The 18,233-nt window shown below is 42.4% G+C and overlaps 1 protein-coding gene across 5 annotated transcripts in view; it reads left to right on the top strand.

Moving 5' to 3' along the window:
• Window positions 1–18,233, top strand: part of MAST4 (microtubule associated serine/threonine kinase family member 4) — a 527,956-nt gene that overhangs the window by 492,505 nt on the left and 17,218 nt on the right. For 3 of the 5 annotated variants that reach the window (XM_054578437.1, XM_054578438.1, XM_054578440.1), the window contains 8 exons: window positions 1,961–2,062; window positions 7,350–7,472; window positions 7,659–7,771; window positions 9,594–9,721; window positions 10,075–10,301; window positions 14,575–14,775; window positions 17,064–17,293; window positions 17,840–17,962. In XM_054578437.1, the coding sequence (XP_054434412.1) occupies window positions 1,961–2,062; window positions 7,350–7,472; window positions 7,659–7,771; window positions 9,594–9,721; window positions 10,075–10,301; window positions 14,575–14,775; window positions 17,064–17,293; window positions 17,840–17,962 (1,247 nt within the window). The remainder of the gene's footprint in view (window positions 1–1,960; window positions 2,063–7,349; window positions 7,473–7,658; window positions 7,772–9,593; window positions 9,722–10,074; window positions 10,302–14,574; window positions 14,776–17,063; window positions 17,294–17,839; window positions 17,963–18,233) is intronic. The other 2 variants (XM_054578439.1, XM_054578441.1) reach the window with 1 other exon arrangement.

Below are 18,233 nucleotides of genomic sequence, written 5' to 3' on the forward strand. Positions count from 1 at the left end.
TGTCAAACAGTTTAGCCAACAAATTAAAAGAACTCACTCATCATAGCACATAACTGACTCTCACAATATCAGGAGAGCAATTTGGGTTGAAAGTTGATCTGAGGAAGTTTTGTTAACATGGAATTTGGAAATGTGCTGGCAATATAACGAATTTTATGCTGGGCTTTTTCTGCAAAACAAATTGGTGTGGGACTTGCAAATGAGTTCATTGCCGTCCAGTCTTCCTTTCCATAATAGCAAAGTTGCACCAGGGAAGAGAAGGTTAATGTGGGTAACATTTACCTAAATGGAAAAATGGCTAAAGGCACGATGAAGAAATTAACAACAGTGTAATAAATCCTAAAACAAATGTCTACCAAATAATAAATAATGAGAATGGGAAGGAAGCAAATTTAATCCACAGATTGTTAATGATTTCATTGGTAGTTGTTATGGTGTAATGTTATTTTTGTAACAGCTGTTCATCTTTCATTTAAAATTCAATAACCTTTAGATCTTAACCTGCAAGCTGACCCCAACTATTGTTATCTGGCTTGTGGCAAAACTAAATGATAATTAAGTAGGCTCTACCCTACCTGCTGTCTTTATAAATTTCCCCTAAGCATAGATCAAAAAGACCTCTCTGTCTCCAAGTTTGTCAGTGATTACTGAAATCTCCATCACCTCCTTCTAGTCCATTCTGGACTGTGCTTATGGGATCCAACAGTGGAAATAGGGGGGAAATTCATTTTGGAGTCCTTTAACTACAGCATTATTTTCTGTCACTGACTTTGCAAGTCAGACATATTTGTAAACTTTAACAAAATAGATTTGTGAGTTGCCTGCAGTGAATAACCCTTTTATACAATATCTGAGCTGTTTATGGATTTATAACTAGGCTGTTTTCTGATATGCCAAGACCTAAATGGCAAGAGGAATCAACTGTTTAATTAACACAAGCAGCAAATCTGGCTTTGTTCTTGGTGCCTTACGGCTCAGATGCATATTCATGTTTTACTTTCCAAATCAGATTTAAAGTGCAGGAGAGGAAGCTAGAGGCAGGCACACAAAGAAATAATTCATGTTTTTATTGCATTTCCATACACACAAGCTTGCACACCTATCTTCAGGCAAACTCCTTCAGAATGTAGGATATATTCTAATATTTATGACAGACTTTAAAGACTTTCATCACTATGATTACTTGGGGTTTTCTTTCTTCAGTATTAGCATTTTGACCTTTCCTTTGTCTCTAGAAATAGTTATTTTTTTAAAGATTTTATTTATTTATTTTTAGTGAGAGAGGAAGGGAAGAAGAAAGAGAGGGAGAGAAACATTGATGTGAGAGAGAAACATCAATCAGGTGTCTTCCATATGCACCCCAACTGAGAATGGAACTCACAACCCAGACATGTGCCCTGACTAGGAATCGAACCAGCAACCTTTTGCTTTGCAGGATGACACCCAGCCTATTAAGCCACACCAGTCAGGGCTAGAAATAGCTTTTTTTTTTTTTTTTTTTTTTACAAAATTACTTTTTGCTACTTGGAGCTGCAGAACTCTATGACTGAGGATAATAGGAAAGAAAGTCTTATTCATCTGATCCCTGGGTGGGTGACCACCTGAAATATAGGTGTTTAGAATTTCCACTATATCAAGTCCTTTTATTAACTAGAAAGAGCAATTTGTTGTGAGCCAATTCCACCAAAGAAAAATGAGTCAAAAAGGCAAATGATAGATACCGCTTATTGAAATAGTCTCTCCCTGTCTTGTTCAAAGCTGTGCTAGTAGTCATGTCTTGTGAAACCGTGCTTCTAAAACTTGCCTGAGCTTAGGAATCAACTGAAGATCCTGCTAAAATGCATTTTCTGATTCGGCGGGTTTGGGGTGGGGCCTAAAGTCTGCCTTTCTAACAAACTCCCAGGGGATGGCCGTGCTATTGGGACAACTTTCTTGAGCAATCTTCTTCCCTTCCTTCTAGATGAGATCAACTGGCCTGAAAAGGATGAGGCGCCACCACCTGATGCCCAGGACCTGATCACTTTGCTTCTCAGGCAGAATCCTCTGGAGAGACTGGGGACAGGTTAGAGCACATGATTTATTTTTGCTTATACGCAAGAAATAATGTCTGTGTGGGACACTCAGAGGTTTGTGTTTGTCTTTTTTTTTTTTTTTTTTTTTTTTTTTTGCCTTAGGAAACGTCTGTTAATTGATGTAGAACGTGACCACAGATCATTATAACAATAGTATTTTGGATGTTTTTTCTGGTTCAAAATAGTACATATACTAGGAACATTGGGTGATGTTATTTGTTTGTTGTTGTGGGTTTGAGGGGTTTTTTGTTTATTTTGTTTGATTTTGCAAAGCAGAAATTATTCTTAATTTGTTTCAATAAATAAAATTTCTCTGGAAGAAAATTTCAAGGGCCACATAAACCTTCTGTCCTGAAAAGCATGCATCTTAAATAACTTGAAACAGAGGATTAAAGATGTGGAACTTTCTTTTTTTGGAGTTGGTTTGTTTTTTTTACTGTATAGTCCCAGAAGGAGTTGACCCAGCATGTTACTGTCTACAGGCTTTGACATGGGTTATCAGTTCTTGAACTAATTACTAGAAATGAGTGCCTGGTGTTGAACCAGGCTGTCACAGCATGGTCATCAGCACCAAGGCCCATGAAAGAGGATGAAAACTATTGACTTTCAGGAGTGAAGAAGTAATAGATTTCTTAGCCCCTGACTATTTTTCTTGGCAGTCCTGCTATTGGTTTCTCATTTCTGCTTCCTCTTTTCCTTTCCTTCTTTATATTCTGAATAGAAAGACTTAAAGATCCCAAGACAGAGTTCCACCCTGCCCCACTATGAGGATTTATATAGATGAGACTAAATATTAAATATAAACACACACACACACACACACACACTATAGATAGTGTTCATAATTTCCATCAGTAATTGTGATGGGTTGTTTACTGAGCTGTTTTGTTTTAATGTTTTACTCCATTTTAATGGAAATAATAAAAAATATGGGAAAAATGAGGCTCTTCCTCCTTTTATCCTAGACAAAAAAACCATTTGCTACAGCTCCAAATATTTATCTTACATTGTTCTCCATGTTTGTCCATAGCTTCTCTAGTTGGAGAGTTCTGTTCTTGCTTAAGTACGGAATGTTATGATGCTAGAGTTGGTGATGATACATTAAGACCCTTGGGCCAAATCTTTATTTTGTAAATAAAGATTTATTGAAACACAGTAATACCATTCACTCACATATTGTCCATGGCTGCTTTCATGCTAGGCTGAGTAGTCATGACAGACTGTATGGCCCACAAAGCCTAAGATATTTACTATTTCACTCTTTACAGAAAAATCTTGCAGAATCTGAGTTAGAGAATCAGAGTTTAAAACCAGGGCTCAGTTGGGAAAACTGTTTGGAGTTGAGCCTCTTACTGGAGTCCTGTGCGCCTCTTTGCCTTTTTCAGTGGATGAGTGTGCCTAGAACTAGAAAAGGCAATATCAGTGGAAGGTAAGGGCCTACATACTGGAGTCAGATTGAGTCTGAATCTCAGCTGTGTGACCACGGCAGGTTATTGCCGTTTCTGTGCCCCCCGCCCACCTCTGTAAAATGAAGCACGTAGCAGCACCGCCTCCCAGAATGATGGTGAGGGTGAAAGATCACGCACTCTGGCTCCCAGAACCAGGTGTGACACTGCAGCTGCTGGCATTGTCATTTTAGTTTTTTATAGGTGTCATCTCACGCTTTCCACTTTGGACAGGTGAGATAAAGAAAAAATGGTGGCGCACCTACCTTTGAGCTGATTGAACTCTTTGAACAGAGCACTTTACATTTCTTCTCTGTCTGGTTTTCCTCTTCACTGAAGTGACTAGCAAACTTGTTATTTTCCATCTTCTGGGACCTGCAGTCAGATTTGCTTTATGGTTCAAGACCTAAGAGTAGCTGTCAAAGAATTTGTGTCAAGGCTCTGTATGGGACAGTTTTGAGGAGTGGTTTGTACTTACTTGAACCCAATATGAGAAGCAGTGGCATTTTAAGATTGCCCTACAACAATACAAGTATCTATCTATATGTCCCAATCAACTGTCCCAGAGAAGTGTTATCTTAAGGTATGATTAAAATTATATGGAAATCAGCCCACCCCTTCTAAAGAGTCCTTTCCTCTGCAGCATTTTTGTGTCAGTTTGGAGAGTTTCCCACTTAATATTCTGCCTGATTCCCTCCTCTAAGAATGCTTGGATTCTTGATGGGCTTGATTTAATGAAACAGGGCTACGATGACGGTCAGCACATTCATGCTATATGTTATACGCTGCAAGTCATCTCTCCGGACATTTTCTCCTTGACTGCTACCTTTGGTCTTTTTGGGTTTGACAGTTTGAGAAACAAATCTCCTAGCTCAGGCTCAGAAGGGACATGTGAAAAACCCTGCCCAAGCTCTTAGCGTGGTAAGACGTGCTTCCCTAACAGGTAGGTCCAATGTGACAGATCCCAGTAGGGCTCAGAATGAGGCTGAGAATCTTGCAGCCTTGCCATGCTGCTTCCAATGACAGCATTTTGGATTTAATGCATATTTAGCAGCAAAATAATGCACCGTGAAAATGTGCAAATGCACATTTGCCCAAGAGACTAGAGAGGCTGAGAAAAGGAGTGTGAAGAACATAATGGATGTTTAAGAAACTTCCATGAAAGGAGAGAAAAACTCAAGGGAGAACATTAGTGCCAAAGCATAACTTGCAGTTCGGGAACTTCTTGTACTCAAACTGGACTTTTGACCTTGTAGAGTGTTGAGTGGCAGCCTGGCTCAATGGACCTTAGAGCCGCTCAGACGTAACTGACTTCCACCCATGAACCATGTACTTTCCACCACGTACTGGCATAGTTTCTTCATTGTCCTGAGTCTCAGTTTTTTAATCTATGAAAATGAGCATGTTATATACCTCGCAGGATTATTTTAAGGACTAAATGCAAACATGTTCGTAAAGGTGTCTAGTACATTAATCTGGTCCATAATAGGAGCTCAGAAACCAGGGTCCCTTCTCTACCTGGTGAATTCTTACGAGAGCTGTCATTTGTGCAAGTTCTTGTGTCCGATGATTTGCATTTGGCCTATACTGCTGTCATCCTTATTATTCCAACAGTTTAGCCCAGAGATCCTTTTTCCCCAGTGTGTCCTTTCAATTTTTTTATTCCCCATCTCTGCAAAGGTGCATGAGAAACAAGACCCAGTGATAAGCAACCTTTTGTCAGTGGAGCACAAAGGCCAAAGGGTGAGAAATGTGAGCCGGGTCAGCAGTGGCTGTGACTCCTTGCGGAGGACCCATTTGTCATATAATCTCACCAACTTTTGTTTCAAAGGGTGGCGGTCAGTTGAGTGAAAAACCAGACACTCTGGATATGGTTTGGGAGTGGTGTTTGAGCCCGTTGCTCTAGCGAGGTGTGCTTTTCTGGGTGAAGCTAAGTGACCTCAGACTATCAGACCTGCCATTTGGTGTGGCCCTGTGAGCAGCAGCTGAACTGACAGTCATTGCAGCTTGACTCTTTGGACCTGGGTGTCATTGACACAACAAGCAAGTTGGATAGATAAATATTTAAACCCTTTAACTTCTCAGAGATAAGGGTACTAGAAGATGTCACTGGCAGCCGCGTTTGGGGACAGTGATTGGGCTGGAGGAGAGCGGGGATGCTTGGGGAGGAGGAGTTGGACTGTGGAAAGGTACCAGGAGAACAGCCTCAGGAATTGGTTGTTCGGCTCGGTTCTCCGTGTTGGCAGCTGTGAATCCATCTGCAAACTGGCACGAGGAAGATGGCAGGATAGGATCCGAAATCAACATGCTCTCCCTCATAGGGTGTATGGCATTATGGTTTAGAGGATGTATGTGAGTGTTTTTAGACAGACCTCACTCAGCCCACACCTTACTTACTGGGAGATCATAGTCCAGTATGCTTTGTTGCTTATTTTTAGTTTCCCCGCCCGGAAATGAAGTTGATAATGCCTACTTTGTGGGGTTACTTTCAATGATGTATTAAAGGGAATGCAGAGCCTCTAGCATTCAAAGGAGTATTGCAGCCCTCAAATGACAGCTGCTAAGACTGTAGCCGTTGGCACCAACACTGGACTTGAGTGTTGTGCAGTGAACACGGGGAGTGCCTGGGTAGGATCCCGGGTAAAGATCCTAATCAGATGCTTTGTAACGAAGAATCTATTCCCCCTTTTGGGGGGTGACTTTTTGCCTTTGCTCTTTTCTCGCCAGTTCAATGTTTTCAGAACTCAAGTTTCCCCTGGCTGGGTTTAGAGCTCTGACCTGCACCGTGTGCTGGAGGAGACTGCTGGGAACAGAGCCACACTAAACCACACAGGCAGCTCCCCGACTTCAAGGTCCACGCCCATTTTTCATTCAGCTTGCATTTCTCAGTCTATTCTGTTTGTGGCCTGCTGCGGGCAGGATGAGAAGCATGGGTCACAACTGCATTAAAGAGGCATTTACATCACATCTAGAGGGGCATCTCCTGGCAGGGAGGCTGATTAGAACCTGGTATTAGTCTTGGGAGAAAGCTCTCTCTTCCTGGTGGTTTTTCAGGGTTGGTTCAGCCGTTATGTCCCTGATCAACGGTGTGTGTGTGTTTGAGTCGGGGCTCTGGCCTGGATTTCATTTTCTGCCTCTTCTCTTTAAGGGGCATAGTGTAATATCACTCTTTAAAATCATGAAGTGAATTAAAAACATTATTTTGCTGAATTATACGATCTTTCTGAGTTGGCAGAGAGAAGCCTAAAACTTAGGAATTGTGATTGATTTTTATTCCATACATTATAAATCTACCAAACAGGTTTGCCCCTTTCTTGGTTAAGAATCTGTAATCCATAGAATCTAAATTCTACCTATGTTAATAGGCAAGCCAATAAATTTGAGTGGTAACCACTATATACTATTTAGGAAAAATTCATCATTATTATCCCAACCTCCAGGGGAAATACTGCTTAAATACATTTTGTGCCTTGTTAGAATTTCTTTGGGTTTGTAATGAGCAAGTGTGCTTTGGGCCAACGTGCTGCATCCATGTCCCCAGGTTCAGCATAATGTGATTTTAAGGGGCCACATCATTAATCTCTGAAAAATGGAAGAAGCCCTGGAAAGTGAACAGTGAAGAACTGTGTCTGTCATAGCAGCTGCTTTTAGCAAAGTCAAATCTGCTCATAAATTACAGGAGAAATTTTGGGGTGTTTTTAGTTGTAGAATGAAAAAGTAAAGTTTCCGTGACTTCTTTATTTCTCTGTTGTTCCTAAAAAACTATTGTTTACCTTTACTTAGAGGGCAGTTTAACATTTTCCCTTCTGTTCTCCCCCACCCCTGCCCCTAGGTGGCGCATATGAAGTCAAACAGCACCGATTCTTCCGTTCTTTAGACTGGAACAGTTTGTTGAGACAGAAGGCAGAATTTATTCCCCAACTGGAATCTGAAGATGACACAAGTTATTTTGATAGTATGTGCATTATCTGACATAAAACATTGCAGAAACGTATCTCCACTTTTCATAGAACCTTCCAGTCTAGAACCTCTCTGTTCTTAGTTACACTGTTGCTCTGATACAGAAACTAATAATTAAAATACTGAAATTAAAAGCTGAAATTCTGAGTAATTGGAACTCTTCCCAAACATTTCTCTGTAGCTCGGTCAGAGAAGTATCATCACATGGAGACTGAGGAAGAAGACGACACAAATGATGAAGACTTTAACGTGGAAATAAGGCAGTTTTCCTCATGTTCACATAGGTTCTCAAAGGTAAGTGAAATATGGCGTGAACATACAGGGGCTCTCCGAGGGCCTCTGCCACCGGCCAGATGGTTGGTACCCCTAAACAGCTGGGTACAGTTATAAAATCCACCCACAGTATTTTGGAGCTTGGGGTCCCCTGTACTTAAAATTCTTTTTTGTTTAGGAAAAGTGACCCTACCATCTTGATAATCCAGAGCCCCTACCCCTCAGGAGTAGGTTTCTCTGTTTTATTCTCCACAGAGTCCTCTCTTTTCTCTTGGAGGCACAGCACGGCCGGTCCCATATCTTTGGAGTACGTTAGAGCCGCGTACATGCTGCCTCCGCTTTGCACGCCTGGGTGTAGCGTGGTGCTGGGCTGCGGAGGCACCTCCCCCATGTCATCCATGGTAAAAGGAAGAACGCTGGCCTCAGTGTGTGCAGAGCCTTCTCCTAGTATTACATGGATTACAACACAAGGAACAAGGCATAGTCCTTGACATATGCTAAGACCATTGGGGGTAGTTGATTGTGGAATTAGAAGGTCTGGTAACCAACAATAGGAAATGTAAGTTATATTAAAGAAGCAGGGGTAGGAAGGGAAGCTAGAATTTTGGACATGGTAGAAGAGAATAAAATTGATATTTGAGAAAGATGCTGCTTTTTTAACTGAGAGTGGTGAGATTAGAACAATCAAAACAAAGAAACCTGGTATTTGTGAGACAGGGCAGCAGGGCCGTGGGAAGATGGGAATGGACCTCACAAGCACCCTCCCGCCCTTTGCCATTCTCAGTAGCTCTGTACTTGCCAATGCCATGGCAGTTCACGTGACTACTATTTGGCTCTTCTGTAGCATTTACTGTACCTTTCTCTAAGTGACTACCTAGAATGCATCTGCAAGCTGGCCAGCACAGCTCTCTCTGTTCACAGGAAGCACACAGAGAGGTAGGGATTTTCCTCCAGGGTGTGGTGGCAGCTGTGCTCCAGAGCCAGGACCTGTGTGTTGACATCGCCCAGTGCCTGTTTTCCCCAGCACCTGTTGTCTGACCTAATAAAGCTGGCCCCTAAAATCGTATTTCCTTCATGTTGCCTCCTGTTCTTTAGCTATTTTCCACCTAACCCCAGTAGATACAGGTGGTCTGAGGGCTGTTTCCATGAGGAAACATGGAAACATGTCGCACAGGGCTGGGTTGGGCAGTAGGAAATGCTTCCTGGGCTGGGCTTTCAGCTTCCTGGTCAACCTTCCATCTGTCCTGTGGGCTAGCAGGGCTCTGATCCCCTTCAGAAATCCCAGTACCAACATACAAAGCTACCTGTCTGTGTATGTAATTTAGAAGCCAAACAAATACTCTGACTCACAACCAAGTATGGACTGCATATACCCTTCCTGACTCCCTCCCCCGCCCCACCTCTGAAACAGGTAATTTATTCTTCTCTTTGCACTCAATTCCAATTCATTTTCTTCTTCCCACCGCTCACTGGTAGCCATTAAATCTTTTTCTCTGACTTTTTCTGATTGACTTTATGGTTAAAAAGTAATCTAAGGTGTACATTGATCCCCAGGCCCAGAAACCCCAATGCATCTATAGATTTTGTTTGCAGATACAAAGTTCATTACAAGATATGGTGAGAGAGTGATGAATTCCTAGCTTCCCACTCCAAAAGGAAAAAAATATATACATTGTCCATTCATTTCAGGACTCAAATAAACAGCATTGGAAAGTACCTTCTGGACTCAGTCCCAGTTCAAACTGTAGTCATACTTGCAGGCTTTTCTCCCAAGATTTGGGTATTTTTTTCTGACCAACACTTCGAAGACAATATCAATAAGCACTGACTTTTTGCCTTCCAGGTCTTCAGCAGTAGAGATCCAATAACTCAGAATCCGGGGGAAGAAAAAGAAGACACTGGGGACAAAACCAAAAGCACAACCTTGCCATCCACGGAAACCTTAAGCTGGAGTTCGGAATATTCTGAAATGTATGTGAAATGCCTGTTAAGAAATATAAGTAGTAGCTCCTACAGCAGTAGTCCTTAAGCCTGAGTGTACCTCGGAGTCACCTGGAGGGCCTGTGAAAACACAGGATGTGGGGCCATCCTCAGGGTGTCTGATCCTCAGATCTGGGATGGGGGCTGAGAGTGTGGCTCTCGAACAGGTTCCCAGGCGATGCCGGTCCTCCAGGTCCGGAGACCGCATTTTAAGAACCACTGCACTAGACGCGTCTGGGTTAAGCTTAACTAAGTTCCATTTTTGCCTGGTTTCTTACAAAAGTCACCTTGAGCAGTTTTCTGGTATGTGTGTAAACACGGCTTTGTTTTTGCTTTTGATGAAGGCAACAGTTATCCACATCCAATTCTTCCGATACTGAAAGCAACAGGCATAAACTCAGTTCTGGCCTGCTTCCCAAGCTGGCTATCTCAGCAGAGGCAGAAGCTGCTCCCTGCCCCGCAGACCTTCGTGAGGAGCCGGAAAAGCCAGCCCTTCCTCCTGCTGAGGGTGCTCAGGAGGAGCCTGAGGTCACCACCCCAGCCAGCACCATCAGCAGCTCCACCCTGTCAGGTAAGCGCTGGCTGTGGTGCCCGCCACCTGGGCATGACCCCAGCAGTGGCTGTGGGTGCTGAGTGCTGGGGCCGGCCTGATTCCTGGGTGCCCGGGACGGTGTTTTATGCTACTAGGCGCCAACGTTTTGGGCTTGGAGGATGAGCTCCTAAAAGCTAAGATTAGATGTCTCAGAGCCCTCCTGAGTGCATGGCCGTGCAGCCAACCCATTCTTGTTTCAGCTTGACCCGAGAGCCAGCCTTAGCTTTCACAGCTGGGTTTCAGTGACATCCTGTGGTGACAGTCAGAACACACTAAGGGGACACGTTCTCTGTCGTTGGTGCAAAGGCATGTCTTGTGGACTGCAGCTAACTCAGAGTTAGGAGTAAGGGACAGTATCAAATTGTCCCATGGTCAACATGACCCTCAAAAATGTCTTAAATCACCTGTCAGTGTAGCAGAAAGCTGGTTTTCCCTCTTGTGTTGAAATGGGTGGTCGATGTGGAGTTGCTTTTTGTTAAGGGGCAAAACCAAATAAGAACCTCTCCACACTAGGCCCTCCGTGAGCGCAGCAGGGCGCTTACGACTGTGGGATTCACAGATGTCTTCCTTACGTCTGGGACTGACAGGGGAGTCAGAAATACCAACACAGTTCACAGTGGTGCTTTATGTGCATATGAAACAACTCCACTGCAGGCCAAAGTTACCTTCCCAGCCAGTCTCTGGGTAGCCGGCGTGAGACACTCCTGAGACAGCTTTGACTGTTTGAGAGGCAGTCAAGGGGCTTGGGCCTTCTCCGTGGAAACACTTTATAATGTTGCTTTGGTGTTACTTCCTGACAGCAGGAACAGTGTCTCCATGGGTTTTTAAAAATGCTTAATGTGTCATAGCTATTTGCTGGCCCTTAATAATGAAAGTGTCCTCATTAGATAGTCAGACTTTCACTTCCCTCAGAGCAAGCCCTTAAAGTGCGTTTAAAATATTATTTGGTTTATACAAATTTTATGCAGAACATATATCCTTCTACAGAGCAATGTGCGTTTATGCTTTTTTTTAAAAAAGTAAAACATGGATATGGCTTAGGATTGTTCTAATAAATGTTTTCATTAAGCCATATTCAATATGTTATTGATAACTATGAATTTCCGAGATTCGTCATGAACATTTTTTAAACTAACTGAATATTCATAGTGTACAGTTCTTTTAAATCATTTTAAGACTAGAAATTTCTCAGGCCAAGTTTATTTTAGTCTCATTAAACAGTCAGGTTGATACTCACCTAGCAGGGGAGGTGCCGTGCTCACGAAGGGGGTTTTCAGGGAGGGGCGTGTGCACTGACCGCGGGGCGCTGGCCCCTGCGGTTCCCCCGAGTGCGGGCAACGCGGCCGCATAATTTGTGGCGGTGGGGGCTGCACTGGCACCTTCCCTGGGGAGAAAAAGCCTGGGTTATAGGAAGCAGACTTGACTTGGGGTGGTGAACACACAATGTAATATACAGGTAATGAATTATGAAATTGTATGCCCGAATCTTATGTAATCTTATTTAGCCAACATCACCCCAATGAATTCAATAAAAAGGTTTGGTTCTTTAGAGGAGCTTCATATATACTTATAGTTTATCATGGGGTAAACCAATGTTGGTTTTTTTCCTTTTCTCTCTTTGCCTCAGTTCTGTTTCCATTCGGATAATTCTACTTGTCCCAACTCTATAAAGCCAAGAGAATAGCACTGTAGAAATAGTGGAGAAACAACATAGAAACCTGGGATCCCTGACCATTTTTAGTTCATCTCGGTAATAAAATCACATGTGGATACCTCAGTATTTTATATTTCTGGTTACTAAGGTCTCTATCTGTTTCTTAGTTTCTTACTTCAAGTGAAATGTATTTACCTCCATTTAAAGTTTATTCTTAATGTGGTGAATTGTTGATGGTCTCTTAGTCTCTTTTGCCTACTCACTGTCAGAAAGGGAGGAGGTAAAGGGAGGAGGGGAATGATGTCTAAGCATTTGATAGATGACTTTCATAATTAAAAAAAATCTGCCTAGGTCCCGCCATGCATTTTGATTAATAGACTTAAACCTCCTTTCTTTCTGTCTCCCCCACACACTCACTAAAAATAACCAAAGACCTTGGGGGCCACGCAGAATAGAGAGATGTGTGCATTTGCTCATAGCCAAGGGTAATTAAGGAATCTGAAAGCCGTGACTGTAGTAAAATTAAATTTGTTGACTTTTATATTGCTCCACCATCAAAAAGAAAGAACCCTTGACATTTCCAGAACATTAAGGTGACATTATCCACCACTGGCAGAAAAGAAGTCTGGGCTATGTACAGTGCTACAGAATGAGAGGTGAGAGGGCGGAGGCAGGGGAGAGGTGGTGAAAGACAACACCGTAGATTCACACTCTGCCATTTAGGAAAGCACAGCTTATACCTGCTTCTCTTTTTTCATGACTACTTTCTATTTGAAAACGAAAAATAAAAGTCATGAAGTCTTAGGTACAGTGCTCAATTGCATCCAACAAATTATTCATTGTAAAGAGATTCAGCTTTTCATTTTATACTTGTCAATGATCTTATCCAAACCAAATTAGAAAGGAGAAGGGAGTGTGTAACTTACCCGGAAGTAAGCTTAAGGTTTCTGAGATGAGATTTTTGACTTGTGAAGCAGTTTTTGTCATGCCCTTCAGCAATACATTTCTTTATTTGGAATGTGTGGAATAGGTATGCCATTAAGTGAGATCGAGTTTGGCATACAGAAAGACTGTTGGTGTTTGCCTTAAGATTGTCTTCCTTTCCAGGTCAGATGGGTGTCACTTGGAAGTCTATGAATCTTTTCCTGCACCCACAGCACAGGAGGTGGCCATGAACTGTGCCGTGCCCAACCCTACTCTCCCAGGTCACAGGCTTCCCTTAGCTGGGACCCCCACCTAGAGTCTGTGCCACCGCCCGGGAACTAGGGCCAGACTTCACTGCGCAATTGAGTGGTGCATATATAGCAGTGCGACAGAAATGTTAGTTAAATCTAATTAAGCCTAACTCTTTCCAAGGCAAAGAATGTCATATGGTCAGCACTTTAAAATGTCCTGGCTGGTCTTTCAAAAGATCATTTATAATGATATTAAATTCTCTGTATGGATTATATATCTTAAGGTGATGATAGTGTAGATGATTTATTAAAGTACAGGCTTATAATATAGCATTTAAAAGTAAAAATGAAATAAGCATTTTTTGAAAGAATAGATATAGTATCTGTGATTTTAAAAATAGAGGAAAAAAAACTAATAGCCGATGGAAGACAGAGTAGAAGAAACCAATGGGGACAAGTCGAGCTTTCTCTGAGGGACTCACCATGTCTCTCTGCTTAAGAACTTTTTTACTTTTGGTCTGTGCAGTCATCAGACCAACATCAGTGACTTCATTTCTTCATCCTCCCTTGGGGTTATATTCTCTTGTGATCCTCCGCTGAAGGAAGTCCTAATTTTTTAACTAAAAGTAACTCCTCCAGTTTACAGTAAAAGCTAATATTAAAAATGAGGCAAGGCTGACTTGGAGGGGAAGGGATCTTGTAGGGGAAGACACTGATCCACTATCTTTAGGGCAGTTCAGCATATAACACGCTGTCTAGATTAAAAGTCAGGAAGATGTAATGAGCCATTGAGCAATATAGCCAATTACATTCTTTGTCTTGTCCTATGAAATGTACAAGGAAATTAGAGTGAAAGTTGTGAGAAGTCAAAGGAGACACTTTAGGTACTTTTCTGTACATTACCTACCTAAGCCTGGTGTGAGGTGAGCACTAGGAAGATGGCAGGAGATGACACAGGCTTACATCAACAGGAAGTGATTCAATGATGTCCATATTATCAAAAACCATTATAACAGCATTCCTAGCAATGATCATTGTTATCAGAGGATAGTATACAGTAGGTGGTCATGTTGTTCGCTTCATAGCATAGTGGAGTGGGCAGAGAGTTGCCTGTGTAAATGTTGTAAAATATACATTCTAGAAAGTAATTACTCTAGTCAAATGGAATCATTGATTAAAAATTAGATTAGCAGACCTAGTCTACAAGTAGAAGACACTTGATTGGACGCTTCTTTCATCTTTCCTCCCCCACATCACTTTCTCAAACGAGTCACGTGTTTTTGATGTTTGCCGATACCATCGGATCAAGAGCCACATGGGAGTATGTTTCCCAGTGTTCCTTCTTCCTTCTCTCTTACCTTTTTTCCACCTTTCCTATCCCAAATTTTCTTGAACATGTGTTTATCCCTTCTTCTTTGTACAGTTGGCAGTTTTTCAGAGCACTTGGATCAGATAAATGGACGGAGCGAGTGTGTGGACAGTACAGATAATTCCTCAAAGCCATCCAGTGAACCCGCTTCTCACATGGCTCGGCAGCGCTTAGAAAGCACAGAAAAAAAGAAAATCTTGGGAAAAGTCACAAAGTCCCTTTCTGCCAGTGCTTTGTCCCTCATGATCCCAGGAGGTAGAGAGACATCTACTCGCATGAAATTGTGTGGTTTGTGCATGTGGCCTGCCCACCTCCCGCAGTTTGGAATGCTTGTTCAGGTCCAAGATTGCTGGAAGCTACAAGGAAGGGGTCCCAGCCCAGCTCTCTAGAGCTTCTCCCTGCGGAACACCCTCCCCCCACCCCCTGCTGCCAGCTCCTAGAGAGCTTGGGTGCCTCATTTCTTCCCGCTTCTTTCTGCATCAGGAGATGAGGCAACCTTCCTTCCCACAAAGCTGTATTTCTTTTGTTTTCTTTCTTTTTTCTTTTCTTCCCCTTGTAAGTGAAGTGATAAATTCCCCTCCTGAATAATTTTTCTTCTGTACATTAAGTATCATTTATATACTTTACAGAGCTGTTCACAACATCTGTGTTGGAAAGCTAAGGATAGTTTTTCTCATCTAATTAATGGGGAAATAGACACAGAAAACAGAAGTTTTTATTTTGGGGGATGCAGAGAGCCACAGACAGCACTGAAATTATGTTTTCCCAGCCCTGTCTGTTGAGCTATGCTTCCTCCTACTGGTACTCAAGTCATTTTCTGCCCTATATCAGAAAATGAGGCTTAATTATTGTTTTGTTGAATGGCAGTATTTTTCCACAACCTGGTTTTGCCTCTGAGTCTGTAGTAGTGCCACTGGCAGAGATGAAATGCACACCCTGGTGGTTGTTGTGGCTTATCACTCACATGACAGCAATAGAGTGGAACTGGCAATTGAAGTATATTGCAGATGACTTGTGTGTGGAAGAGTCGAGACCATGTATAAAAGGATTGTTTACATTTTTGAACTTTCAATTTTGGGCAGAAACTGGATATAAATAAATGCTTATTTAGCAGTAGCCCTCTACCATATTCTGTTTTCTGGGAGGCACCCCATTTAGCACCATAAAACAAACTCGTCTCCCTAGTTTAAGTGACTGTTCATACCCGAAGGCAGTGGCCCCGGTGCAGCGGTGTCGGGAAGGTGAGTATGATGCGGTCCGGTCCACCTTGAAAGCTGGCAAGAAAGCCCACGTCTTGGTAAAACAGGGCAATTATTCAAACTGGGAAGAAAAATCATCACAGGGTATCCAGCGCCTGGCTTTTCAGCAATTTGGATCTGTGTGTCCACCATGACCTCCTCTTGCTTGCATGTTTTGAAGTCGTTTGTCCACCTGTGTATGTCTTTTCACCTGGCCTCTTGATTAGACAAAAGGTAGCCAGCCAAAGAGCACCAAGGTGCCACAAGAGGTTGGAGAGCGAAGGGGCATGGATAGTGACACCTGTAGCTCCTCGTGTAAGAGGGTATGGGTGCCTTCCTCTTACTGTGGCCACGAGGCTACTCGCCACGCTGGTGATTCCGTAGCGCTGGCATTTGCTGGCCTGGCTCTGACTGAGCTCACAATGAAACTTCAGCATCTTTTGTAGATTACTCTTGTTCTCAAACATACATGTACAACTTCACATGATCAGTGAAAATCTGTTCAGATTCACATATCGAGAACATTGATATGAACGACCAATTGAAAGGTGCGCTTTTAAAACAAGGAAAATTGCGTTAAGAATTGGTTGGAATATGAGCTGAGTTCCTCTTAAAATTTCTGTATTTCACCTGCATTATCCTCTCAGAAACCTTGTTAGAAATGCAGGTAATATACGAAGAGAATCACTTGTAACCATTGTAATAAGGATTGGTTCTTTTATAAATAAATTGTCATTTCAATGCTTTCCTGATCCAATTTTTTAATCAGTAGTAGTTCAACACTAATGTAAAAAGCAGCTGGTAAATTAAAACTCTTTTTTGGTCATGGACGTTTGAAAAGGACTGTGTTAAAGTTGATAAGGACATGATTTGGAGCCTGAGAGTCTTTTCCTATAGTTCGTACAGTCTTCTTTGTGGGAGTGGACTTGAAATTCATGCAGCTATGATTTGTTTCTTTAATTAAGATAAAATGCATTAAATAATATCATGGCCAAATATTAGCTAACTTGTGTGTGTGCTTTAATTAGCAGAGAGAACTAAGAAAGTATAACTTCATATTATTAAATGAAAACTAATTAAAATAGAGACACTTTTGAGGTTTCCTTGACAGGCTTCTATTGTGAAATTCATACCGCTTACCAACAGAAATATGTTTTATTATTTCTTTTTTATTTTTTTATTAGACATGAACGGATTTGCTTTGCAACCATGCTCCCGATCCCAGCAGGGCTGGCGTGGTGAGGGTGGCTGCATGCGTACCTGTGTGACCGGGGTTGGTTTTGACGACTGGCTTCTGTGTTGCAGATATGTTTGCTGTTTCTCCACTGGGAAGTCCAATGTCTCCCCACTCCCTGTCCTCGGACCCCTCTTCTTCACGGGATTCCTCTCCCAGCCGAGATTCCTCAGCGGCGTCTGCCAGTCCCCATCAGCCCGTCGTCATCCATAGTTCAGGGAAGAACTATGGCTTCACCATCCGAGCCATCCGGGTGTACGTGGGTGACAGTGACATCTATACAGTGCACCACATCGTTTGGGTAAGACCAGCAGTCGCTCATCCTCGCTGCTTTTCATCCCCAGCCAAACTGCGGAAATGGATGAGTTGGCTGAGACATAGTTAACAGCAAATTTTCCGTTCAGCAGGCATTTGGGACCCATTCCATTTTCCTGAAGTGTTCTTTCCCTTTATGAATATGGTAGCAGTGAATTTAGCAAAAACTAATCCTTTCTCATAGTTCTGTCCATTTTTCACATTTGATTGTTCACTCTTTGCATTGAGCTGGTATGAAGAGTCAGAGACAGTCCTACTTCCTATCTTTTTAGTCTGTCCTCCACCCCCGGCCTTCTTTCTTAAAAAACTACCTTCTCAAATCACCTGAATTTTTTTAAGGAACCATAGGATTGATCCTGTTTTAGGATGATGACAATGGAAATAGCAACTGTGCCTTTGTGATTTTTGTGATTTCATCTTAGGAGCTTAGGGTCATTTGCTAATTAATTCAGAATAGTCTGTCACTAGAAACAGTAGGCATTAGGGTTGCCATTTGTTTGCTTACAATATGTCCTCCCCTCTTGGACTTTAGAATGTGGAAGAAGGAAGTCCAGCATACCAGGCAGGACTGAAGGCTGGGGATCTGATCACACACATCAATGGAGAACCGGTGCATGGACTTGTCCACACGGAAGTAATTGAGCTCTTGCTCAAGGTATTGTCTCTTTTATGTCGTGACCGTCCAGATGAGACATGTAGCCAGGGGAACTGGTACCAGGAGTTCTACACCTGAGCGTAGAGCTCCTCTCTGGCACACCCCTGCACACCCAGTCTCATTGCTGAGAACGTGTTCGGTAGTCTCAGGTTTACTGTTAAAGACAAAGAGATGACTTTTCTGATTTTATATCATAAAAAACATATCTTTATATCTGCATAATCACTTCCTAATTTCCTTTTGCTTCTTATTCCAAATTACAAATAATAAG

This window comes from Pteronotus mesoamericanus, unplaced genomic scaffold (assembly GCF_021234165.1).
Source record: "Pteronotus mesoamericanus isolate MK-2021 breed Mesoamerican mustached bat unplaced genomic scaffold, CSHL_Meso_final contig_50, whole genome shotgun sequence".
NCBI classification, from domain to species: domain Eukaryota; kingdom Metazoa; phylum Chordata; class Mammalia; order Chiroptera; family Mormoopidae; genus Pteronotus; species Pteronotus mesoamericanus.